Below are 26281 nucleotides of genomic sequence, written 5' to 3'. Positions count from 1 at the left end.
TAATCCCACTGTGTATTTCCATCCACCTCTGAAGAGAATATTTAGGCAGAAATGATTTGTGCAAGAAGTTCCAAGCCCCCCAAGTGCTTTATTTATTCTTTTATGAAGTACCAAAGTTATCTTCCCTCCTCTTGTTCTCTGGTTTATGTTTCTTGCTGCTGCCTGCAAGGCTTCCTGTCAGGGCCACTGCTTTTTTGCCTGCCAATATTAAGTAATTGCCAGAAATCGCATTCAGCCAGTCCAGAATTGTGGCAACCAAGACAGCAGGAGATCCAAAGCCCTTCCCTCTGATGTAAATATTGTGGGGAGATTATAGGATCACTCACAAGCAGCTTATTTAAGCATTTGAGACAGTTGAGTGATCAGTGTGCAATCAGCTTTGAGAGCTCAGCAACTGATCGGTCTGAAGCGTATGTCCTCTTTTTCTTATGAAATGCCATGAAATGTGCTGTTCTGCCCATCAGCTAACTCTAGAGTCCCATATACAAATGGGATATAATGAGCAGTAGGGCAGAATGAGGGTGAAATCTGGGCTCTGCTGGATTTAACAGGCTTTGGCTGCCAACTCGGTGAAGCACGGTTTAGCTCATAGTGCTCAGTAGCTGTGAACTTAAAACTTCTTGTGTTCTTATGTGTTCTGTAGTAGTAAGGATATGTAGTTCTTGGTTTATTTAAAGCTTTTATCCTGAACTTACTGGTCATAGTATAATTTTAAAAGTTAGTTATGGTATAAAACACATCGGTTATAATTAGTTGGCTTCTGCAAACAAACTTCTTCACCTCCACAGTGACTAAAGATACTCTTCTGTGTTCTCAGAGCTATGAAGGAGAGACTCAGCAGTTCCTTCTCTGTCTTTTTGGGTTTTATTAAATGAACTTGAGCTAATGTACTTGATGTGTCTGAATTAAGTCTTTGTGCTTTTTGTAATCGTTGTGTTGCAGCTGTAATAGAGTTTCTTGTTTGGTCTTTCTCCTTCCCAATGCCTATCCCACACTCACCCTCCAGATTATTTAGAGGTGAAAAACTGACTGTAACACTTTCTTCTGACATAGATATTGATGAATGCAGAACACAGAATGGTGGCTGTAACCAGCTGTGCCTCAACAAGATAGGCAGCTACCGTTGCTCGTGTTACAGTGGTTACACTCTTAAAGACAGCAAAACATGTGAAGGTAAGCTTTGTGGGCTGCTCACTTTGCTACTTCAGTGGGTGCTTAGTGTCTTGTGACTGTATTTCTGAGAGCTGGGCTGCCCTGAGCTGCCCTGGTCTACTCCCTAGCTCAGCAGAGACTTGCTGGTAGCTCCTGTTAGCTGTGCTCTGCTGGGGCGGTACTGGGTGCTCCAGCCAGAACGGCATGCCTGGGCTTGTCAGCAGTCACACCATGCTGCTCTCCAATATCATAACACAGGCATGATTCTGAGAGGATTTGCGACTTGGGTTATGCTAAATTGGTTTAGCTGATCAGTCCTCATATCCTGACATTGAGAGGAGGAAGGGCTGGCCAGTTGCATCATTAGGAGTCTTTCCAGTCTCACGGTGTCATAGTATATCAGCCATTTGTTTTTCTTTTGTGTGCTTCTTATTTAATTTTTTCCTGAATTTGGGTATGTGTGGCAGCTATTGAATTCAGGTAGATACAGGTGGATGAATTCACTGCAACTGAATATTAATAGCTGTAGAAAGGCCCTAGTGAAGGTCGGTAGCTATTTTACGTAGCAGCTGAGAACAGAAAGCAGGGATCTGGCGTACTTGATTGAAACTGCAGAATGAATTTACATAACCCAAACTTAAGCAACTGAGATTTTAAAAGTGTTAAGAAACTTCAGGCTGAGACACAGACTTATTAATGATCACAAGTGGCTCTTAAAGTTTTGAGTATCTCATGAAAAAACAGGTAAGTCTGTGTATGCAACTCTTACAGATGGATGTGAGGACATACTTCTAAACAGTTTGTGTACCTGATCTGAACAACATATTAATGCTACCAGCAAAAAAACAGTGACATTTTATTTCTGTGTCATTTCCACTGTAAAAAAGTCATGGCTGTATAGATTACATGGGCTTTCTAATGGGAACAGCTGCTTAGAAGAGCCAGCATCACTTTTGAATTGTCCTCTGGTGCCAGTTGACATGGACAGGTAGACGGCAAGTAGGCTTGCAATTATGTTTGATTCTGTATTTATGTATATTTGTGTAATACCCTAGTACTCTCTATTAGAGCACTGTGAACATAGCTTGTAAGCATTCTGTAGCTTCAGCTTGTGACCCTCCTGATTGCTGAGGTTACTGTCAACTGTGGTTAATGCCACCTGACATTTATCATTGCATTTCAATTTTCTTTCACATTTATTCCTGTCATCATGTTCACACACTAAAAAGTTAGGTTTTGTCTGTTCATTTGTAGGCTACATAGCATACTACATAGACTACCATCGACCAGTTTACCCATACGTGGGAAAATCACAAGGTGTAACATGTAATCATAGTTTTAACATGTACTAGAAAGCAAAAGTAAATATCGCACTCTCAGTATACTGCAAATGTTTTGTCAACACCAGGATTTTCCTGGTTATTAGTTAACTTTTAAAAACCCACTTGATTGTTTTTATGGACCTCCAGTTCCAGTCCATTGCCTGCCTTCATGGTGAAACCCCACGACATCTCTCAGACATGACTTCTGCTCTGTGACAAATTGGGCAGCTTCAGTTTCCCTTTGCCACTACAGATCAACAGATTTAGATCTTAGTTTCGTGAATGCATGAAAAATTATTGTTAGCCTGGCTGAGGAAGGAGGACAAAAATCTATGATGTCTACAGGGTGACTGTTCCTTCTGTGTTTTGGTAAAATTCATACTGCTGTTCCTCAGTTCCTGCTTGCTGCTTTTTTAACCCAGAGTTTTAGCCCCCTGAATGAAGCAGGGCTTTTTGGTTTTGTGGGAGTTTTTTTGTTTTACAGTTTTTCTCCTGGCTCACTTTGCATTGTTTTTTCCAGTAGTGGTTAATGGCTTAAAGAAAGAAAGACAAACTGGTTTTGAAAGCCTGAAGTCACTTATAGCTAGCTAACCCTGGAAGCAGATTCTTAAAGATACTGTTTTTCAGTTACCAAAGTAATGTAGGGATCTCTTGACCCTGAGCCCACTCCAGTATGTGAACAGTGTAGTGATTATACTCCTCTGAAGTTGTGTTGTTTAATTGCTTGTTTTACAGACATAGATGAGTGCACAGCATCAGCAGACATCTGTGGAGAAGCTCATTGTAAAAATTTAATAAGCTCATACGAATGTATTTGTGGTGCAGGCTACAAGTACGATGACACGAGAAAGACTTGTCAGGGTAAGCTCATGAAATAACATCATGTTAGCATTTATTACATGATTTAAAGCTATAAACAACCAGAAATTTAATTTCAGGCTTCGGTAAAAGCTTCTGTAATCTTGCTTGCACTGTGGACTTCTGTTCCCTTTTCCTGGTCGTGGGTTTGGAGTTTGCAGTCATCTTCGAGTTCATTGAGTTTGCACTCATCTTTGATGACTTGAATCAAGCTGCACGAGCCAGAGTACTGAGGTTTCTTGAATTTATGACAAGTGTAAGATCTGGTGGAAGCTCAGAAGCATCTGTGCATGTTGCTGTCTCTCTTTGTAGGACAAGAAAAGTTACAGAGCACTAGCTGTTGTTCTTTCAAAACCTGTCTTGTGATATTACTCTGAACTAGGAGCTTAATATGCATTGGAACCATGCACAGTTCTGCTGGCTACACTGCCTGCAAGCTTTCTCAACGGAGTAAGTTTTGAAAGTATTCCAAAACTAGCATTGTTCCCTGCCTTTTGTCTAAGTTAATATAATGACTTGAACTGCACGCCAATCAGCCCTACCGGGCTCTAAGTGTTTATGTCTGCCTGAAGAGATCCCTGTGGGCCATTGCCGTTTGTTTTCCTGCATTCATTTGTGAAGCGGATAAAAAACAAGCCAAAGGGAAAAAAAAAAAAAAAAAAAAAAAAAGAAAATAATGAATGAGAAACTGAGCTTTTACTTGTCTGTTGAGGATCCACCTGCTGAGTAGCAATGATGAAGCAAGCAGTCCCTGAGTTGAACGTGAGTTGAAGGAGCCAGAGCCAGTCAGCACAGGCGTAGCAGAAGGGGCCTGAAGGGAGCAAGTCTTGTCTAGAAGTTAAAGCACAGAGCTCTGCACCAGCAGACCAGGAGTTGAGCTCTGCTTCCAGCCTTCCCACTGACTTGCTGTGTACCTTTGGGCAGCTGGAATCTCTGAAAATAGATTTGTGCAGATGCTAATTCTAACTCTTCCCTCCCGTAAAGATGTGGCGTAGGGTAAGTACTGGCTACAGAGCACTTGGGCATGCTCAAATGAAAGGTGCTACAAAACAGCACTGATACGGGTTTTTTCCCCCAAGTGATTCATGTTTAAACAAACTCAGTTGCTGTTTTCTCCCCTCTTCTTTGTGTAGATATAAATGAATGTGAAGAAAAGCTCTGTGAACAGACCTGTGTCAACTCGCCAGGGAGTTATACTTGTCATTGCGATGGCAGAGGGGGAGTAAAACTTTCCCGGGACATGAATACGTGTGAGGTATGTTAGTCTTCCTTGCCATAACTGCAGAACAGACCTTTATTTTACATTGCAGTTAAGAATAACCGGTGAAGCTCTGGACCAAAGCCACTTGAGCTGAGTGACCAGCATGAGGGAATCATATTAGCAAAGTCACATAAGCTGGGAACAGTAGCTCTCTTGAAAAGAAAATTTCTCCTTAAAGGCTCTCTTCTTGGGCTCCTCCTGTCCCCATTCCAAAAAGAATATACCAGTGATAGCCCTGCCAGCCCTCTGGCAGAGCTGTCTCATTTGGCTACGAGTTACCTCTGGCTGCACAAGCTTTTCTGAGTTAGACTCACGAGTTACCTCTGGCTGCACAAGCTTTTCTGAGTTAGACCCAGTGGGATGGTGCAAAGGTCTCAGGGTGTATGGTTTAAGTTACAGACTGACACTTGCACTTGACGCTTTTATCCTCCAGGCATTTGAGGTTGATGGGCTTCAGTGGCACGGGCTGCTTCTGCAGAAACCAACCAACAGCAAGTTCTTAGCACATCTTTTGTTGCAGGCATAATACTGCAGCAGAAAACCTGTATCTTATGAGTATGATTTCATTCTGCAATAGGAAAACATTCCCCCAAGGCAGATAGGAAGGAGGAGGGAAGGAAAGAGGAAATGTTCTCAGTACCAAAACAACTGTATTTTGAGAGTATGGACATTAAAGTGCCCTAACCTACTGTGTGTACAGCAACTGAATGAGAAAAGGAGGCATACTCTCTGATTCTCTTTCTTCTGTGTGAGAATAACCACTCAAAAATGTGTTTTGATTATAGGACATAATACCATGTGTGCCTTTTGCTGTTGGAAAAAGTATTAAATCCTTGTACCTGGGGAGGATGTTCAGTGGCACTCCTGTTATTAGGCTGCGCTTCAAAAGGAAACAGCTGACAAGGTGAGGACAATTTAGAATGAGAGTCGAATGCACTGTCTGGCTTTAATGCATGCAATGGAGTTAAGTCATTACAATAACAATTAGTCCTATGATCATCATTATTTGTTTGAATTATGGAGTCCTGTAAGGTGAAACGTTATCCAAACCAGTAATTGAGAGAGGCAGCCTTGACCGCAGGGCTCCTAGGATAGTTGCTGAAGTGCAGTAATGTATTCTAGGTGCTATTTTAAAACCCGTCTTCACAGCTTAAGTCTTTCAGGAGTGCATTAAAAGCTAGTATGTTTTAACAGAGCTTTGTAACTGCTAGAATTGATGGTATCTGTATGGAAAGTACTCTGTGGTTTTTGAACTCTGCATAACTAATTTATTTCTTGGCACCTGTGCGGTCAGACTTGTGGCTGAGTTCGACTTTAGAACCTTTGATCCTGAAGGTATCCTTTTCTTTGCTGGAGGCCATCAAGACAGCACATGGGTAGTCTTGGCTTTGCGCAAAGGACGGCTAGAGCTGCAGCTGAAATACAATGGAATAGGCCGCGTGACCAGCAGCGGACCACTTATCAACCACGGCATGTGGCAAACGGTGAGTCCAGACGATGGCTGACGTCTTACCGGTAGTTCCTTGGCTTGTTCCTGACGGGCTCTGTCACGTGCAGCTAGACTTTGTGCATTCTTGAGAAGATGCTTTTCTATCCGTCTATCCAATCAATGCATGCCAGTACATTATACATTTGAAGGAGAGAAGGAAAAATATTCTAACAAATTGCATTATACTTTATATCCATTGTACACTAGACTGCATCGCTAATTTGCACAACCAGAGCAGAGACAGTGCCTTTGAGATGCAGCAGTGCTAAGCTGACTTCACGTCAGTTCGAGAAGATGGCCCCTGGGTGAGGGCTGAAAGGGCACAAGGGGGAAGGAACTCTGTAGCTGCTCTTTTAAGGATGTTTCTAAGGGTATTTGGCGTATGGGGTGTGTGTGTTGTTGCTTTTATTTATTCATTTGTTTGTTTGTTTAGTCACAGGGTTTAAATTTTCTGAGCCCTTGACAAATCTCTTATGCTACAGTATCCTTTTTTAAAAGTCTTCAGGCTTTTTGCTATATACAATAGACCATTTCCCTTGTAAAGATACTGGGGTCTATTAGAACCTCTGTGCTTACTAACCTCTTCGTTAACATAATCCCAGCAATCTCCCCGGATGATGCACTGCATCTTGGAGCTTCTAAGGATTCATGCTCTTGACACTCTCACAGAACATCTCCTGGTGACTCTGGAAGCATCATGGCTGTTACTATTTGTGACAGGATCATGAAAAGCATCTTGTAGTATGATCTACAGTAGATTAGCAGTTTGTATGTGCCTTCTCACTTCTGCCTTTTCCTCTCCTTTCATTTTTTATTACTTAATTACATCTTTCGACTTTTAAGTTGACGTGTCTCTTGGAGAGTGGGTGAGAAGTTCTCTGCTAACTTGCACATGAGACAGATGCTAGTATCTATGAATAATTTTCTGATTTAAGTTTTGAGTATAAAAAATATCAGAACTATACATTAAAGAAAAAAGCAAGGTGGGAAAAAAATTGTTGCTATTGAATAAATAAAGAAGCCCTTGAGTGCATTCAGTGTCAACTACTGACATTTGGTAATGTTTCCAGTGGATGAGGTGATGTTTAAGTCAGTTGCTTTGCTGTCAGTGAAACAATTTTAGATTCCAAATGGAGAGCTGTAGAGGTTTAGCAAAGCTGTAGATAAAATGTATGACATGCTGTGTATCTTTACAGGTAGGAGTAGCCTCAAGCCAGTTCTTACTAAATGTGTTGTAAGATTTGTTCTGCTAATTTGAAATATGGCAATTGTAGTTGCCTGCGCAGAGAAGATGGTGACAGAAGATGTAAAGCAGAGCTGATGCCACTGGGGTGGCTTGGGAATCACAAAAAACAGCCATTACCATGCTAAACTGTTTAACATGGGAGCATAACATACTTGCTAAGTGCAAACTTCATTATGAAGTAATTACAAACTTTCCCATGTTAGTTTTGGGGGAGACAGCTAAAATGTATTTTCTTTGTTCAAGTAATACAAAAATGCTCAAACACGTGGGAGTTATGGGGTAAACAAAGGCTGTGCTTGCTTTCTGCAGGGAGAGAAGGCAGTGTGATAAAAGTAAGTATCATTTCTAGGCAAGAAGTACTGGTCTCTGGCCAGCCATCAGTGTCAGGGCTCTTACCCCCAGGTACCATCATAAACATGAAATTGCTTGGCTGACTTGCTGCAGCAGTGCACTCTTTGCACATTTTTTGAGAGTGTATAAATCCTCTGGAAACCTTTCCCCAAGACTTTTTGGGACAGTGCAGACCAAGCTGTGGGTGCAGTGCAGGTGGACAGGACCCATGCCAAAGGAGGAGCAGAGGTGGCCCTGCAGCCACCAGTGCTGCCTTGCACATGGGCTGAGCAGGGCCTGGCAGCTGCCAAAGATAGAGTATGGGATCAGGTGGGAGAGAGCACCACGCGGTGTTGGCAGAGGAGTGCTTGCCTGGAGCAAATCAATGGCCATAGCTTTGTTGACAATCTCCCAAAGTGAAACTGTTAATGCTGTGTGTGATACTGGCCAACGGCAGAAGGATTTACCCGCAGATGAGTGGCTGCAGGAAGAAGGAGCCTTTAGTCTCTTGAATTTATGGTTGACTCGCCTCTAAGTCTTGGAATGCTGCTTGCATTGCTGGAGTGCTGTTGATTTCTCCTTTCTCTGCTCTGTTTTCTTATCCCTTGCCTCCACCCTATTGGTACTTCGTTCTCTTCTGCTTAACATCCAGTGTCACCCCTGTCTCTAAATAGCATTTAATCTGTATGGCTGAGCAATACAACTCTTAAATCGGTTCCTCCATTTTATCCCCTCTTTCATTTCTCCTTTTTCCTCTGTCCAGCATGGTTTTTAATTAGAAAATCCCATTGAGGAGGGGTTATTCATTTTTATCTGTCTCTTTTTATAAGACATGTAGCCACATTTCAAGTATGGGCTTGTGTGTACTTTCCAGCTTCACCTTCTGTGAAACAGAACCCCAACAACCTTTAGAGGTCACAGTCCAGACTCAAATGCAGTTTGGGAGCTTTAGTCTGAGTCTGAACTTCAATATACACAGGATCAAGCCCTTAGTTTTGGTTAAACCTAGACCAGTGGAGTTTGGATACATGGGAGAGCTTTATAGGGGTTGTGAGAAAATAGTAATTTTACTATTTAACTTTCAGCAGAGGAAAAAACAATGGCTATTTAAAACAAAAACATGAGAAAGAGCACCAGTAGTGTATATCTTTTGGTCTCTTGAGCAAAAGTTGCATACTTTTATGGAAATATGAAGGCATTTTCAATATTTCTACCTGGTTGTTTTCTCTGATCTTGATCCCTCTTAATCTGTTTTTAAAAGATCATTCCCAGCATTGAAAACACAAACAAGCAATCCTCAGGAAGAACTTCTAATGTAGTTATTTGTGTGTAATACAGCTGGATGAAGTGGCATGTATGAACTGATGGTAGCAGAGAATGCACTTGCTTTCTGTTTGTTTTGCATTTCCAAAAAAAGTCATCATTTTGTCTTATTTTCGATGTTTAGTTTAGTACCACTCTGAGGACAGTATGGTTAGCAAAAATAATAACCTACCTGCACCGTTAAATGTCAGAACTGAAGGTTAAGCAATCACAAGCAGATTCATGTTTGGCTTTAACCCTGCGGCTGCTTCTACACCCATCCCTTTTCAGAGCTGTCCACTTGCTTTTCAGCAAAGAGGGGACAGGCTAGCTGTGTGCTATGAGTTATCCAGGGCGTGAATCCAAAACACAAAGCTGACTACCCTTATGGCTAACCATATGGGAGCCCTTCGCTAGGAGAACTCCCCATGTGAATGTCCCTAGGCATGCTGTGGCAGTCAGCAGCTAGCTTCTCCTTGCAACAAAAGGAGGGAATTAGAGCAGCCTGCTGGCCACCAAAATGTTTCCCCTTGTGGTTTGTAGGTCGTGCACCAGCAGTTAAGTTTTGAATATGAGGAACCCAAGCTGAAAGTGCCAGAGGGCAATGTGAAGCAGGGAGAATATAATTTCCTAAACTGGAATTTGTTGAGTTTCCACAGGGATTAACCCCGTCTCCTATGGAAGTTTCCACTGCTTTGCGTTTGTTGATATTAATGATCAGAAGCAGCTAAGAACTCAGACTATTTTCTTTTACATTTCTATGTTTTTACTTTCTATACAATCTAATAAAATTTTAGAAGGCCTTGAATTTGGGTGGCCCTGCAAATTGCAGGATTTCTTCACAGGAGAAGCACAGTATAGACATTGCTGCAGCTGGCTTTTCCCCATTCCTGTTTGCTCCATCGCTGCCCATGATCTGTGCTAGGAGCAGGGAGATGGCCTGTGCCAGTTCCCTCTGGCACTCCACACCCCAGTGCCTTAGGGCAGTGGTGAACGTGACACCAAGCAGAGGTGTCCGAGAGTGAGTTTTTAGCTAGATAGCCAGTGTAGCTAAGGCAGTTGGGCTGTGGCTACCAGGACCTGTGGGCTTATGCTCCCACCCACTGAGTGGACTTCACAGCCTGCCGATGCCCAAAAAAGCCTGTTTGAAACTGGCTTGTGTGTCTCCATGGAATGCAGTCAGGAGGTGTAGATGCCACTTTAAACAAGCAGGTCAAGCCAAGTTAAGACAAATAAATTCATGTCCCATAGGATACAGCACAGAGCAACACACTAGGTGTAAATAGTGTTTTAGCAATATAAACCAGGCGGTACTGGTATCCGCAGGAGAAGAAAAAAATTTGATAGTCGGTGAATAATCTTTTCTACTATCAAATCCACTTAATCTTCACTTTTGAAGACTGCAATCCAAAGGGAGTGTCCAGGTATAAACATGCTCAACCCTATCATCCTTTATGCTACAGCACTGAGCGAGATCTCAGCATAGCTGATGGAAACAATTTTAGGACAGCTATTCTTGAAATGCCAAGGGAAAGATGCTCATGACCTGGGCTGTTAGCAGGGAGAAGGAAGCATAAGTCTAAACAGCCACTGAAATAGATTTTTGCTTCTATACGTATAGCAGCTCACTGATGAAGACACATCTGGGTGTTCCAGGGAAGCTTTATGGATGAAAAGTGGGTAGGTGGGGTATCTGTCATAGAGTGGGAAAGAGTGCTATGCTGAATATTATGAAATAGTGGAGGTACGCTCCTTTCCTCTATAGGGGAAGAAAGGGGTTGTGTTCTGCTACTGCCACAGAATGCCCCGCTGGTAGCAGGACCCAGGTCCCAAGGCAGCAGAATCCTTATTGCTGTTCAGCAGCCTTCTGCGTGTCAGCTTTGTGCTTTGCCTTCTCCTCTCCCTCTGCAGAGCTAGCTGCTTTATAGTGCTTCTCTGTGCAGCCTGGTCACAATTAAAATGATAGGGTTTTTTGAAATTTCAGTGGCAATAGAATCTTCCTAAGATGCTAAGGGCTACTAGGAAGTATCTCTTCATAGACATGGAGGTAAAACGTGCAGACCTTTTGAGAGGAAAAAAACCCAAAACAATTACACATTTTTTTATTACACTCTCAAAAATCACATCTATTGTTCTTTTTCCAGGGGTTAGTATTCAAGGACTGTGGCTGGAAAGCTCCTGCATTATCTTTCACTGGTCCAACAAAAGACATCTGTTTCCAGCTTTTCCTTTAACATGCAGTTGTAATAGGAAGTTTCTCATTAGTAATAATATTGCATTTATATTTTGCGTAGAGCAACCTGCAAGTGTCATGTAGTTAATCCACTTGTATTTTTGTGTAGCTATTTTGAAGTACCTGGGCTGTCTTCACTGTTAGGGTAACCTAACGGGTTGCTTTCTAGAGTAAAGATTTAAATATCAAGGTGGAATGTAACTTAAAAATTAGACAAAGAGGCTTGAGGACAAAAAATATTTCTCTGTCTTGGGGATTTCACTGGTGGTGTCTGTCCTTTAGTTGAGGCTTCAGGTAAGTTCTTTTTATACTGAATTATTCTATTTGCAATTTTACTTTTTCAGATCTCTGTTGAAGAACTCGAAAGAAGTTTGGTTATAAAGGTCAACAGGGATGCAGTTATGAAAATAGCTGTCTCAGGGGATCTGTTTACTCTAGACAAAGGACTGTATCAGCTGAATTTGACAGTAGGAGGCATTCCTTTCAAAACAAAGGACCTTATTCTACCGGTAAGCACTATGGATCGCTCATGTTACTTTGCATGCCTGAAAGGCTTGATTTCATGTTCTCTTGGGGTAGTGTAACTCCTTCCTGAGAGCAGTTCAGCCTGCCCTGAAACAGGTGAAATAATCACCTTCTAGATATGGCTTTCTCTTTATTAACTATAGAGGGAGCCTAAGCCAGCAGCAAAGGTGAGACTCCTGATTTTTTGATTGTTAAGTTTGGGTGAGATGTAACCCATCCTTAGCCTGCAGAATTAGGACACAGCAAAACTGGAGCCCATGACAAAATTAATGGTGGTCATGCTGGCTTGGAGACCATGTGTGGCTCTGGGGAGTCAGTGGACACCCTGCTGTGTGAGGTACCACTGGGCCCATGAGGTTGGGAACCATTGGGGGCACATTTTGTGTTGTGACCAAAGTTTGTGCTACACGTATATTGTATCACAGTTTTGCTGCTTGGGTTTGCTGTTTCAGTTTAGTAAGACACAAGTAAAAACAGAAGCTTATTTTTCTGTTTCCTCCTAATACAAGTAGATAGGGCATATGAGTAAAAGCTGAGGCACTCTTTGCATGAGATGATTGGGTGGTTGCTGTGTTTCTGAAATAGCTGCTGCTCAGGCCGTTTTGAATGTCCACCACACACAGAGTTGGCACCTTGAAACCCAAATTGGCATCTCTTTATTTCTAAATGAGGTGACAAGCTTGCGGCTCTGTGACTGGGAGCGCAGCAGCTGAGGAAGGCTCCTGTTCCTCACAAGAAGTCATTCAGGGCCACTGCTTGTCTGAAACATTAAGCTCGGGGTGTGGTCTGAATATAGGATTGAGAGCCAAAAGCTCCTGAGGTTTTTATCCTGGCTCAGATACTTAATTCTCTCTCTGCTTCAGTGAACTGGGGGTAATGGTGCTGATCTAGACACTTTGCAAGGAGCCTTCTCTTTCCATGCTGCCTCACATTTTAATGCTGACATTTGGTACAGGATAACATAACTAGAGGCTGGAAGGAACAAGGTGTGTACAGAGTAGTGTGCCCGTCCTGTGGCTCAGGCACTGCTGCCTTTAGCCAGAACCCAACAACTTACACCATGATCAGGTCCAGCATCTTGTGTGTCATGAAGGCTGTTTGCAGTGACACAAAGGACTGGTTTTTCAACTTCAAGTTACCCTCCAGCATTTGCAGTGCAGAATTACAGGAGTTACATCACTTTGGCTACAGAGCTTTAGAGGTAAATTGCACTAATGATGTGCAGCCTGTAAAGGAGCTAGCAGAATCAATACAACCAAATCAGCACCTGCATTAGCTAATGCCCTCCTGCCCTGTGGAGACAAGCTGAGCTCAGGAGAGCTTCCAGGGGAGTACTGACCACTTACTTGATTGGGATTGCAGGACTGGGGCTGCCGCCAATTGGTTTGCATGCGCATAACACGTAAAAAATGTTTGCTCCTGTTTGGTATCACAATATAACTCAGTGTTCCTCTGCACACAAAATCAGTTATTCTTCACTGAACACTAGTTTGAGGCGTGAGATGCTGTTTTATCTTCCTAGCTGAACGCTCGGCTGGATGGCTGCATGCGGGCATGGAACTGGCTGAATGGAGAGGACACCACCATCCAAGAGACCATAAAGATGAATGAAAAGATGCAGTGCTTTGCTGTAGCGGGACGAGGGTCTTTCTATCCTGGCCGGGGTTTTGCTGTGTTTAATCTTACTTATGGTAAGTACTTTTATTTTTTTTTATTTCTGACCTCTTGTCCTGCCAGTAACCATGCTTGGTTAATGAACAGTTTAAATCTTACAGGTGTGCCATACTCAGTGTTGATTGATGCAGAAAAGACTGGCAGCTGTGGATGGAGAGGGAATAGCTAAACCTGTGGTTCATAGCAAAGGCAGGCCTGTGTGTGATGGTTAGAGCCAGTACGAATATGCTCATATGTGATATGCATTTCACATCCAGGCTGGTTCCAGCTCATCCTCAGCATTAGGGGCTTCACATCTCTGACAGCAGTGTAGGTGGTTCCAGCCCTATCCGCTGCTTTCTGCTAAATAGGGAGAGCTGCAAGACAGTGCTGTGTCTGGAGTTGTTGATGCACAGAAATCAATGTTGTCTGTAACTAAATGTCCAAGATTGGATTCACTTCTAATCATTGGGTGGTATTAGTTACACTTGGGACAAACAGACTAAGCATATCCCTAATACATGCTGAGTGAACTTGGCCTAGATACAGTAATAACAAGTTTCAAACCAAATTTGGCTATACTAATTTAGCGCTCAAAAAGGCACTTTTTCTTTGTTCTAGATTATTCTGTTTGTTTACATGTCCAATCAACTGACAGTATTTTTAAACCCATACAAGTGCCAACCGTCTATTTTGGTTTGGTGTGTAAGTCCTCTGCAAAAGCTCTCTGTGCACCATTATGTGGATTTTTATACTCTGTCATTGTAAATTAGGGAGTATCAGGTGTATGTTGTCTCATTCACCACACGGATTCCAAAGCTGTAATGGAAAGACAAGGCAGCATTGGAAGTGCAGGTGGCAGCACTCAGCAGAGATGAGGCCATGGAACCTGCATTTTTTTTTTTCCTGCAAACAATAACTGCTTGGTTTGGGGGGTTTTTTTGGGTGTTTTGGGTGTGTTTGGTGTTTGGGTTTGGGGTGTTGTTGGTTGTGGGTTGTTTTGTTTTGGTTTTTTTTGGGGGGGGGGGAGGGGCCAGGCGGGCAGCAGCTTTGTAATGGTAAGCTTTATAAAGAACTGACTGTATTTTAAGATGTGGTGAACCAGCAAAGGTAATACTGCTATCAAGGGAGGTTGCAGAAGCAGGATTGAAATCTTTCTTTGTAACCAGCATCACCTGTTAAATTACAAGGGCACTGGGGCAGTAAGAAAGATGCTAGAGAGTTTAGTTTAGAGTTCAGCAGGTGAGGTAAAACCTCCCATGCTTCTGAGAGGGTGGTGATAAGGAAGTGATTAGGTAGGTTATCAGTGTAGCATGCTTATATCCTTTTTCAGTTTAACATAGGCTTTCATAGAAATGTTTCCTATATGTCAGATATGGACTTAGATTCCTCAATGATCTTCAGACAGTCAAGAATGATTCAAAAATAGGGTGCCTAAGCTTGCAGTAATTCTTTGAATGTGTTGGATTGACAGCCATGGGAGTTTGAATCTCTGTGATAAAAAAGCTTAACTTTGTTCTTTGATATTCTGAAAGACAGCAGAATGCAGAAGGTAACAAGAGGAAACTCGTGCCTTTTTCTTCTCTGATTTTATGTTCAGGTGCTTTGGAATTTTTAGGGTTTTTTTTAGGAAAAGAAATGTGGCAGTCCCTCCATATGCTCATCCATCTATCCTCTTCTCCAGACAGAAATTGCACAGCCTCCCGATTTGATCTGTTAGTCCTATGTCATGCTACACATTTCTTTTTTTGCAGTGCAACCTTCTTCTGGAAATGAAACCAAGACAAGTTGGGAAATAGAAGTAAATGCTGCAATTCAACCAGCAACAGATACTGGTGTGCTTTTCGCTCTAGTTACAGAAGAAGCATCTGTCCCTTTATCACTGTCTCTGATTGACTATCACTCCACAAAGAAACTGAAACAACAGGTACAGACTTAAGCATTTTTCTAGAGAAGGTTCCTTGCTATTTCCTGGGAACTGTTTTCAAAAAACAGTTGTCAGGTTTTCTGCCTGCCTGCTTATTTACTCCCACCAGTTCAGAACGCGGTAGTTATGATGAAGTGCTGAAGCTACTGATTTAATAGTATTCATAATAAAAGGCTAGATTCTGGCATTATATTAGTGTAAATCAGGAATGATTTCACTAAAACCCATGAGCCAACCTTTCATTTACAGTACAGCAGCTCTAGTCTGTTTGGTTCCAGTGCAATACAACAACCTCTGTAAGACCCGCTGAGAAGACAGTGGTTACGACTAACGATTAGTCCCACTGGTTCATTGGTTTTTCATCTGTGCGAATGACCTCAGAACACAGCTAGCAATAGCAATAAGGCTAATTCTCTAGTGGCTTTGCAAAAGCTTTGTAAACAAGACCACAGTGGGGTCTTCCTGGTCTCGGATAAGCATGGCTGGGTGTATTTCTGCTCACTGCCTCTTTTTTTCTTTTCTCTTGCTGTCCAGTTTATCATCGTGGCCTTGGAGAACACAGTTGTGTCCAGATTGGCAATAAATTTCTGCGATAAGAAGGAACACTCTGTGGACATCCTCCTCAAGAAAGATCACTTATCCCTGAGAGTAGATGGGATAGTGGGAGAGAGTGAACTAAGCATCTCTGAGTTAGAAGACAGTCTGTCCATCTTGGAGAGCTCTTTGCAGTCAACAGTGAAGACATACGTGGGAGGGTTGCCAGGTGAGCATCCAGTTTTGTAGCATGGACTGCAGACTCCCAACTCACCTTGCTGAGCAGGTGGTCAGGAAAACTGTCTCCATTCATGCAAGATGGGAGCCTCCTTCTGTGTTTCTGCTTGAACAGGCTTTGTCTGCAATGCAAGTGTGTGGTCTTAGCAGATGTGAGGGGGTGCTTGACAGTTATTTTTTTTTCTTGAATGATTGCGTCCTTCTGAGGACAGCTGGAAACAACAATAGAAAGAGGAGATTTTGCTTGGTCAGCAATAGGAATGATTTCTGAAGGATAGGTGTAAGCAGGGTCAGTATCTTAAACCTGCAAAAATGCATAGGAGCTAGACCTGCTCCAGCAGTGCTTCATTAATTTAAGGGATGTGTGTGAGCACTCCTTGGGGGGACCACCAGGGCCTCACATTGTTTTGACTGAACCTTGGGAAAGCTCAGTGTGGTGATTCTCCCTGGCTGATGTTCTCTGTGAACTGATCACAGCACTAGACAATTAAGAGATTTCTTCCCAGAAGAGGGTACACAGGGCACAACCAAGGGCGTCCCACCATTTATAGTTTTGCTGGCTTTTTGGCAACAACAGGGATTCTTGTGCAAGGTCAGTTTGCTCCTCTGTTTGGGACCTGGAAGATCAAACTTTCCTCTGAATCACGAATTTCGGCCAAGTTTGGGAGTTTGTTTCTTGTTCTGGCTGAACTGGTTTATCAGTCCCTACTGCTGAGGAATGTAATTAAGGAAACATTTAGGTTTCCAGTGCACAGCAGTACATCCTATTTTGTTGTCAGCAGTTAAACAAAATCTTGCCCTTACTTGCCCAAGCAAGGGAGAGGCAGCAATGTTGGCCTCTTGGTAGGCACTGAAGCAGTCAGGCTGGAACAGCGTGGCTGAGGTGCCACGTGTGCTAGGACACATGGCATCACTGTTCCCACCATGAATAAGAGTTTACAGAGTATTTACGCCAATGATGTTAATGGCTTCTAGTCACAGCGACAAGGGAGAGGCCACACACTCCGGGACATTCACACACTGACAGGAGCAAGGCAGAATCCCCAAATGTGGCATTTTCTAGTGTCAGACTGAATTGTCTGAGCTGGCCATTGCGCAGAGGTCACCTGCTTTCTTTCAGGTAGCTTTCAAATGCACAGCAGAGACTTTCACAGCTCAGAAAACCATCCCATTCTGTCACTGTCCCAAGTGCTCTGTGGTTGGCTTAGACTAACCATGCTGGATGAAGCACAGTTTTTAATTAGCCAGAACTAAGTGTGAGATATCATAGCTGTGGCTGTTTAGACCCAGCTGACTTCTGTAGGTTCAGCTACTTTACCCCTTAGATCTGTTCTGCTTAGCAATGGGTATCTGTGATCACAAAGCCTGTGATCTGCTTTTGCTATTGAGAGGAAACAGCACTTGCATCAAGAAACCTTGTCATTTGCCAAACGAATAAATATTTCAGCACTCTGGGCTAAATAACTATACCAAATGGTCAGTTCGAAGAGAGTTTGGCTCATTCAAATTTTGAAAACATTACGTCGTTTTTGGTTGTTCCCTGCTTCCATACCCTGTGGAAAGAACAAAGCATAGTGGTCACACTTAATGTCTTTATTCCATTTGCCACAAATAAAGAACTCTGGGTCAAAATATGTTCCAACCTAAGTATGGTTAATATTGCAGGTGTGGAAGAAATATTATTTAGAGTTTCAAGAGATATGTGGGAACATACAGGCATTTACTACCTTTTCTGTGGTACTTTCAGTTCTGGTAAATTCTTGATTATGTAATTTATATGATGCATAGGTGTTTTTCCAGGCAATGTGTATACCACCAGGTGAAGGAGCCTTTAGATAAGACTTCAGAGTTTTTACAGGAGCACGTTTCAGACAGATCCGTTTCTAGTCAGAACAGAAAATTAAATATTTGGCCTGATTTGCAATTACAACACACAAAAAAAAAAAAAAAAAAAAATTTTAGGTAGTGTCTTTTACAAATCCACCTGAAAGTCGACACTGTCTGTCAGTCAGCCCTGCGGCACGCATAAACGCAATCTGCATGTTTCCTTAGATGCATGTTCACGCTTCAACTTCTTCTGAGTCAAAATTTAGTTTACATTCATGTGAGGTACTACAGCACAGATGCCCCCTTCTTTTAAGCAGACTTCACAGATAGAATTTGGTAAACCGGGAGGAATAGGAAATAGCCAACATTATTAGTTTAAGCAGCTAGCAAGCAATGGTACTTTTCAGCCAGGAAGCTGAAAAATTTGTAGTAACTCTTCATGGCTTACAGATCCCACACAAATGTTCCTTTTCTCATGCAGTCCTAGAGTCTGTCTGAGAAGTGTTTGATCACATCAGCTTCAAATTTGGCCCTGCAGGCAGAACCCTTTAAATTGCACATAATCTCAGGTCAACAGGACAACCTATTGTTCAAGTTGTCCTTGCTTCAGTGTAAAGATAAGGGGGTTACTTAGCTACCTGCATCACTGTGAAGTTAAATAAGCTTTGAGATGTTCATTGCTTGCCATTGCACAACCAGCTTGATTGGTTTGAAGGGTAGAGGACACAGTTCACATAATTGTCATGTTACTATGTTACTGTGTGGGTTGTTTTTAAAATCAGTGTGGAGATGACATTACAGAAGTTAGTAATAAAATTTACTAACTTCCTCTAGTCTGTTGGATTGTACTTTGTGTCTTCTTCCTTGCTATTTGTTTTCTGCCTCTGGTAAACTGATTAAAAGCATGTCACCAACGGATTGCCATAGAAAAAAATAGTTTCATTAGTCTTACTAACTCAGTTGATGTATTCCAGCACCTTTCTGATGAATGCCAGCAACCTCCTTGTGCTGATACATAGCATAGTTATGGTAAAGGTGAGTCTGGCAAGTGTTAGAGGCTGCATATAGGAGGAGCTTTGCTGTCATGAAGTCCTTTGTATAATCTTTTGGCAGATATTTTGGAGTGAGAGAGCAAGAAAGAGCGTTAGATGAGGGTGTAACAACTACACTCGTAACAAAGTAGAGGATCCAGAGATGGAGGGCAGGAAAACATTGAGACGGAAAGGAGTGTGAACACTGTGGAACTGGAGTGAAGCCTTGCTGCTGTGCAGGGTATAGTTTCATCAGGACTGGAGGCCTTGCAGAGACACAGAGAAGCTGAGGAAGAGTTCAGCCTGGGAGAAGGGCTTTTGGGCATGAGAGCAGATGGCGTTTTCCCCATGTCTGGGATTGTGCTGTCGCCTTCCAGCAAGAGGGGCAGGGGGCAGGTAGAAATCCTGAAGCAGAGAGGAGAGCTTGAATTCATTGAAGTGATAGTCATCTAATCATAGGTAGGGCAGGTATTTATTCAGAACCAGCCATCAGAGATGTTTATCTCCGCTTTCACACAGACGTTCCTGTCACTTCCACTCCCGTCACCGCATCCTACCATGGCTGCATGACTGTCAAGCTGAGCAACAAGGCACTGGACTTAGATGAGGCTCTTCACAAGCACAGTGACATCACCTCACATTCCTGTCCTCCAGTCCAGGCGGGTCAGTAGGTACCACTGCAATGCGAAAGTTTTATAGTCAGAAACTTTCAATGCTTTTTTTTTTTTTTTTAAAGATATAAATTATTCAGACCTACCGCACTGCGTGTATAGTTTCTCTTAAACACTGAAGTTATGTAGGAGCTACTGATCCTTATGTCAGATTGATTATTGAAATATTCCTTTGCTTTGAAGTTTAAAGGTTGTAATATATTTGTAAATAGTTCAGAAGACTAATAGTAAATAAGCCGAAAGTGCAGAATATACCAAAAGTGAATGTTATCTTTAGACTGTAAGAGACAGTTTTATCTGTAATGTGGAAAACCTGGTAATATATGAGTGTGGACTGGAAGAAAAAATAATAATTCTGTATTATTTTTTATTACCAAACACTGCTTTCTGATTTGCAAAATATGAGAGAATAAAATATTTACATACAAGTTTTTAATTTACCTGTACTGAGAGTATTCTTTATTCTGTTATTTGGAGATAATGACTCAGATACACCTGATGTGGAGATGACACTGCTTGGGTGGGGGGTTGGTTGTTTGGTTTGGGGTTTTGTTTGGAGGTGGAGGGTTTTATGTGCTTATGTCAGTGTTATAGATCTCCTGGGCTGCAGAGCAAATGGTTGCTGCTATTCTTATTGCTAGAGTTTCTCTTTATGGTACCACAGATAGAAGACTCAGTTGTGACCTTTAGAAAAACTCTTGGTCAACAAAAATGGAAAACGAAGTTGGGTCAGCAGGAAACAATTAGAAGAAAAGACTCAATAAGTTGAAAGCCACATGGCTTTCAAGTCAATAACCACTGAAGCAACTGATGAGGTGTCAAGAATTGGGGAATATTATCTGGCAATGACATGTTTTTGCTGCTTAATTTTTAGGCTGGCTCATTCACTGTGAGCCCAGTGGGAGCAGAGAGGCTTGAGAATCTGGGAGTTAGCCAGGCCAAATTGCAGTGTGGTGAGAATATGTGTGTGGGTTTACTCTGGCGAGGTTGTAGAGCCATAAAATGCATTCAACTTTTAAGCATTCCTCGTGAAGTTGGGGTGGGCTTTCCTAGCCTCCTTGGAGTCACTTAAATCTTGCTTTATTTGGTTCTTGTCTTGCATCAGATTAATGAGCTGAGAAGGGCAGGTATATGCTGTGGTGGAAATCCGAATAATGGGTAGCTAAGGTTACCCCGTGCTTCAGACGGTTAATGTGGAAAAGGTCTAATTCTACAAGGTCTTTTATGAATTGTTCTTGGTCATTCTACATCATGTTTTGCCTAATCAGACACGGAGATGACAGATTAGCCTAATAAACCACATATGTGACAACTGTGACCAAGCTGTGGAGATACAACTGTCCCAGAGGAAAGGATGGAAGAGGGGGAAGACTATCCCAAACATGTTTCCTGGTAAGGATCCCTGCTTTATTTAGCAGAGCAGAGGAAGGTACTCTATTAGCCATTAGACGGCATGACATCATAGCTCTGCATCGTGACCAAATCAGTCAGCAGTAATGGAGAAGGGAAGAAAAGACCAGAGCTTTATCACTTTCAACCAACCTACTCGTTCAGACTGACATTAGACATCTCAGAAGACTCTTTACACTCAGGTATGACCAGATGCAAGTTTGAGCAGACAGTTGCTCACTAGACAGTAATAACCTATTGGTGGAGTGTGCATCGATAGGAAAACACAGAGGTAGCTCTATGTATTTGCTTTCTTTTATTGAGCAAGGGAAACAACATCATTCCTGAGAGTGCTCTCTCTTGGAGTTGATTATTCTGGATCAACTTGTGATATGATGGTGAACCCAAGAAACATCAGTATCTCCTGTGAGAGCCGGGAATCCTGAAGATACTCTGGTTAATAGCACTCCCACACCGCAGTGTTGTTTTCTGTGTGTTTTTCAATGGTTATTTTGGTCCTTTACCAAAATACGTCTCTGTGCTGGTTTTGGCTGGTGTAGAGTTAACTTTCTTCATAGTAGCTACCATGGGCTGTGTCTTGGATTTGTGCTGGAAATAGTGTTGCTAACACAGGGATGTTTTCACTATCGCTGAGTGGCGCTTACACAGCATCAAGGCCCTTCCAACTCCTCACTAACCCCACCAGCGAGAGGCTGGGGGGGCACAAGGAGCTGGGAGGGGACACAGCCGGGACAGCTGGCCCCAGCTGACCCAAGGGGTATCCCATACCACATGGTGTCATGTTCAGCGTATAAAGCTCAGGGAAGAAGAAGGAAGGGGGGGACATTTGGCATGATGGTGTTTGCCTTCCCAAGTCACCGTTACATGTGATGGAGTCTGGCTTTTCTCAACCAGGTGCATATAACTCGCCTTGTCAACAATACATGTAAGGTACCTTGTCACTGATGTTAACATCACTGGCCCCAGACTTTGCATCTCAGAAAAACCTTTTTAATTGAACAAAATGCGGCTTTTACGGTCCATATAAATTAACCTCTGATCTTATGTCTATTAGTACTGAATCCCCTTTTTGTACATAGAGGTACAACACATGAATAAACAGAAATTTCTTGAAAGGTGGAAAGTATTATGAAAAAGGATGATCATTCTTTGTTTTATTTTCAGCTAGTCTGATGGTGTCACTTCCTTTTAAAGGAAACTGTCAAGTAAGCTGGTTTTGTTTATATAGGTTTTTTTAATATTATCATAATATGAAGCAGCTGCTCAAAAAATTAATGAGAAATACCTTCCTTTCCCTGCCTTGCTCTTTGGCCTTTCAGGAAATTTCTGTAGCTTCATTGCTGTCTGGACTGTAAGAGCAAGGAGCATCACCACCCTTCCTGCAGGAGCAAAATTCTGTGAAGGGACGCAGCAGGCTGATGGCTATTCATGCTGGTGTAGCCACTCCTGCCCCGAAATACGGCAGCCCTTTGCTAAGGGGGATCCCAGTTAATTTGATGCAGTGCATCAAATTAAATGGGTGCACACAACAGGGACAAGACTTTGTTCTTGCCAGTGGCACTGCTACAGGTATTGCTGCTTAGCCTTGTCAACATAATTTTGTCTTTATACAATAGGAGAAAATAAAATAAAAGTATGAAGGAATTCTGACCCTTCACCATTCTGTTTCAGTCATTGCAAAATGCCTGGATCGGGTCTTGATCACTTTAAAAATAAATCACTGGGGTTTAACATTGGTTTTGGTCGTGGTCCTCTTTTTGACTAGAAAGGAATTAATTTGAATGCTTAAGTGCAGCTTAAGATAGGTGTCTGGAAATTGCATCTTTAGCCCACTGACATGACATTTTACTACGCAGACTAGACTGGCACAAAGTTCAGACAAAATAGTCCCAATAAAATTAACCTTTCTGTTTGAAACCTGAAAGAGGGAACTATTCAGTAAGGTACTTTTTCCTCTGTTCTTTTGTTTTCCTGTCCTTACAAATGTACACAGTCTTTGGTACAGTATAAATATACACAGACAATTTTATTGTAAAATAATTGCCACACTTTTTTTATTGGTACAACACTATCACCAAAAAGGGTTATTAAATTAAATACTACAAACAAACAAACACCTGGTCTTTTTTTCTACCAAAAATGACTGACCTGGAGAGCTCCTGACTACCCACTCAGACAACACAGGCTAAAACCCCGCTACATTGGTTTATGCAAGCAGAACACGTATCCAGAGTGTTGAGTGTTTTCTTCATTTTTTCCTCTTGAAGAGAATTTATTCTGCAGTGTACTGAGAAGGAAACATCTCACGCTTATTGTAGCTGGAAAGCAACACTGCATTTGACTGCAGGCAAACTGAGTGGTGACTGGTCATGCCACTGGTGACATGTCTGCCCTTACAGTGCCAGGGTTCTGCTCTGCTCACAGTGAGATGCGGGTAAAAGCAGAGTGGCCATAACACCATCCACAGTGGGTTTCTTAGGAATTCTAGTGCCTGCACAGCACAGTTTTTAGAGGTTATTAAAATAAAATCCTACCAGCTACCTAAAATAAATACTTTGTTCTATGGTGCATATGGTGGAGGCTTTTCTCCAGGCAAGAAGTAAGTCGGTGTATAGAGAGCTGGAGCATTGGGAGCAAGCCCATAGCTGGAGCTGGACTGGGATGGAGGCTGAGTTTCTTCTGATAAAGAAATGTCAGTAGATGATGTTCCTGGAAAATTGCTGGCAGGCTGTATATAGACAAAGAAAAATAACCTTCAGTAAAGGATTACAACCCCATTTGCAGCTCTCCATTGTTTGCCATGTAAGTGTTATACAATAAGCCCCATGATTAAATTTCTTATGCATTGCAGCACAACACTCAGTTTTAAAGCACGTCCTTAAGTATAGCAATGACGGTGTCTAGTGAAACAAGACAGATTCCACCTGTAACCCAAGCCATTTTTAACAGACATTGCGCATACAGCTAGGCAATAGAGCAGAACAGGAATTTCTGCAGGAAAAGATGCTCTGGCTTCCTGGGTGAGGCACTGCACCTGACTGGCCAATTAGGTTACGTGTAGCTGCTTTTTTCCAAGCATCACTGTGAGATGTGAATTATCTCAGATGTAATTAACCTCAGTTATAATGCTTGCGTGAGTGCAAGGTCTTATTCCTGTGCCAAATGCAGATGACTCTTAAGAGAAAATTTTACAGGTAGGCATGTGTATCCCTTGTGGATCTTTTCACTTTGGCTGTCTCAGCTATAATGAGGTTCAGCTGAAAGGGTCATGAAAAACAGAGCTTATGAAGCAGCTCATGTTCAGGAACAAGCAGAGTTTGTTAAAACGAAAGAATGCATGTAGGGACTGATGTTCTGGATAAAATCCTACTACTGCTTTAAACCAAGTTTTGCCATTGATTTCAGAGGGGTCAGGATTTCACTCCTCCCCTCGTATGCCAGCACATGCCAATCCATGGGCTTCATCAGAAGAGTTGTGCGCAGCTCCCCTCAGGTTCAGGCTTAAAGTGCCTGGAATTTAAAAATCAAAACAAACCGAAAAATAGTAATCATGGATGTTTTCCAAGGGAAATGAAAAATCTGGGCAAGTAAACGCTGCTCCCTGCTGCTAAAAAAATTAATAGTCGCCATCTAGAAAGCCAGTGCCAGGGCTGGCACTTGGACAACGAATGGCACCTCAGAGCTGCCCAGGGCTGGCAGACCCCATGCCATGGTGCCTGGCTTCTCTGGGGGGCTCCAGGTGAGCGGGGGCTGCTGCCCTGGGCCAAAGCCCCATGGTGAGGAGAATGTTGGCCTGCGTTTGTACCACAGGGTGACTTGGTGAGTGAGAACGGGGATGTCCTGACAGGGAGGTCGGTTGTGCCCTTCAGCTCTCCAGGAGGCAGTGCAGGTACGCTGACAGACCTGCTAGCTACATCAGCTCCAAACTGTTGCAGTTGTTGTGGTTTTGGGTGGTTTGTTTTTGTAATTTATTTTGGAGTTGTTGCTTCCCTCGCGCCTCAAACTGCAGCCACTGTTTCCATCTGTCTGCCTGGAATTGCTTCTGTAATGAGCTCTCCTCTGGCAGGAATGACTGGCACAGCCTTCACTGCTGTCATCACCACCAGCCCCTGCACAGCTAATCATTTACCTGACCAGTTGGCAGGCCTGCTACCAAGACTAGTTGTGACTGAACTGTACCAGTAAGGGATGAATGATTTTGTTAGCACATGCCACAGTAAACAAAAGAAACCCTTCTCAAAATGCATTCTTGTTATCACCCTTTCTTTTATGCTTTTGGCTGATTTCTGCTGGCGGACAAGGAAGTATGAGGGAACTGAGGAGCGTTTACTGCCAGCTCAGGTTGTGGGTTTTTTAAAGACTTTGTTTTCCTCTCCAGCAAGCACTTATTCAGTGAGATACCAGATTCCACAGAGGGCTATGAATGAATCTGCTCGATGGTGGGAGCCACAGGTGAACTCAGGTTCATAGCCTGTGGGCTTAAGGGAGCTTTAGTCCATGCAAGTGGGGGCAGCACTTAGGCTAGGTGTGCTGCATGCCAGAGTAATCCAAGGTGGGTTATGTTCCCAGGAGGTGGAACTAGGGCTGTGGATTTCCTCACTTGAGCTGAGGGTTCAAACTAAAGTTATTAGTTGGTAATTGATTGCTAACTGCTTTACTTCATTAACTGGCATCAATTCACTTTTTTTTCCACCCCTAGCTCTTAGCTGAAGAAGGTTTTGCTCCTTTTGTTGCACTGAACCACCACATGACCCTACCCCAGCCAGGGGCAGGTGTAGGGCAAAGTGAAATGCAGGGCCTTAGGAACAGTGTTTAGCCAAAGCTTTGGTGAGCCAAAGGGAATGCTGAGAAGAGAGGTGCATCCTGGGGCTCTTAGGTGGATCTTGGTTGACGTGGAAGCAAAAAATTACACTTTTTGAAGTGCCCAAGGGCACCCTCTTGCCAGCTGCTCCAGAAATATGTGTGAGTCTCATGCAGCCCTTGAGCCACAGCAGCCAGCACTGTGTGGATATTTTGCAAACATTAGCCCACCTCAGATGCCATACCTTGAACTGCAGCCCTAGGATACAGGGTTCAGCTTCAGATTTTAGTGTCTCGGTTGAAGGCTCAAGAACACAGATACCTAAGCACACAGCATAGTGCCACGTAGCAATGGAATCCCACCCCTAGTCAGTGGAAAGGCCTTCAGGGTCTTTTGTAGCACTCACATCATACATCTGTAGACTGAAATAATCCATGTGTGGCTCCCTCTGTGGACTCCAGGCTCAGGCAGG

General features: G+C 42.8%; 2 protein-coding genes across 4 annotated transcripts in view; one reads left to right on the top strand and one right to left on the bottom strand.

Annotated features, from left to right (window-relative positions):
• The window catches only part of GAS6 (growth arrest specific 6), a 41431-nt gene extending 21397 nt beyond the window's left edge, over positions 1–20034 (top strand). The window contains exons 6-15 of the mRNA XM_037378136.1: positions 1054–1173; positions 3210–3335; positions 4466–4587; positions 5379–5497; positions 5888–6077; positions 11538–11702; positions 13241–13409; positions 15126–15298; positions 15833–16061; positions 19447–20034. Of these exons, the coding sequence (XP_037234033.1) occupies positions 1054–1173; positions 3210–3335; positions 4466–4587; positions 5379–5497; positions 5888–6077; positions 11538–11702; positions 13241–13409; positions 15126–15298; positions 15833–16061; positions 19447–19598 (1565 nt within the window). The 3' untranslated portion in view covers positions 19599–20034. The remainder of the gene's footprint in view (positions 1–1053; positions 1174–3209; positions 3336–4465; positions 4588–5378; positions 5498–5887; positions 6078–11537; positions 11703–13240; positions 13410–15125; positions 15299–15832; positions 16062–19446) is intronic.
• A 2035-nt stretch (positions 20035–22069) lies between these two features.
• TMEM255B (transmembrane protein 255B) overlaps positions 22070–26281 on the bottom strand; it is a 76099-nt gene continuing 71887 nt past the window's right edge. The window contains exon 7 of one of the 3 annotated variants that reach the window (XM_037375721.1): positions 22070–23736. In XM_037375721.1, the coding sequence (XP_037231618.1) occupies positions 23569–23736 (168 nt within the window). In that variant the 3' untranslated portion in view covers positions 22070–23568. The remainder of the gene's footprint in view (positions 23737–26281) is intronic. The other 2 variants (XM_037375720.1, XM_037375719.1) reach the window with 2 other exon arrangements.

Source organism: Falco rusticolus, chromosome 2 (assembly GCF_015220075.1).
Source record: "Falco rusticolus isolate bFalRus1 chromosome 2, bFalRus1.pri, whole genome shotgun sequence".
Lineage (NCBI taxonomy): Eukaryota > Metazoa > Chordata > Aves > Falconiformes > Falconidae > Falco > Falco rusticolus.
The sequence above is the reverse complement of the archived record's forward strand: the minus strand, read 5'-3'. Positions and strand labels throughout refer to the sequence as shown.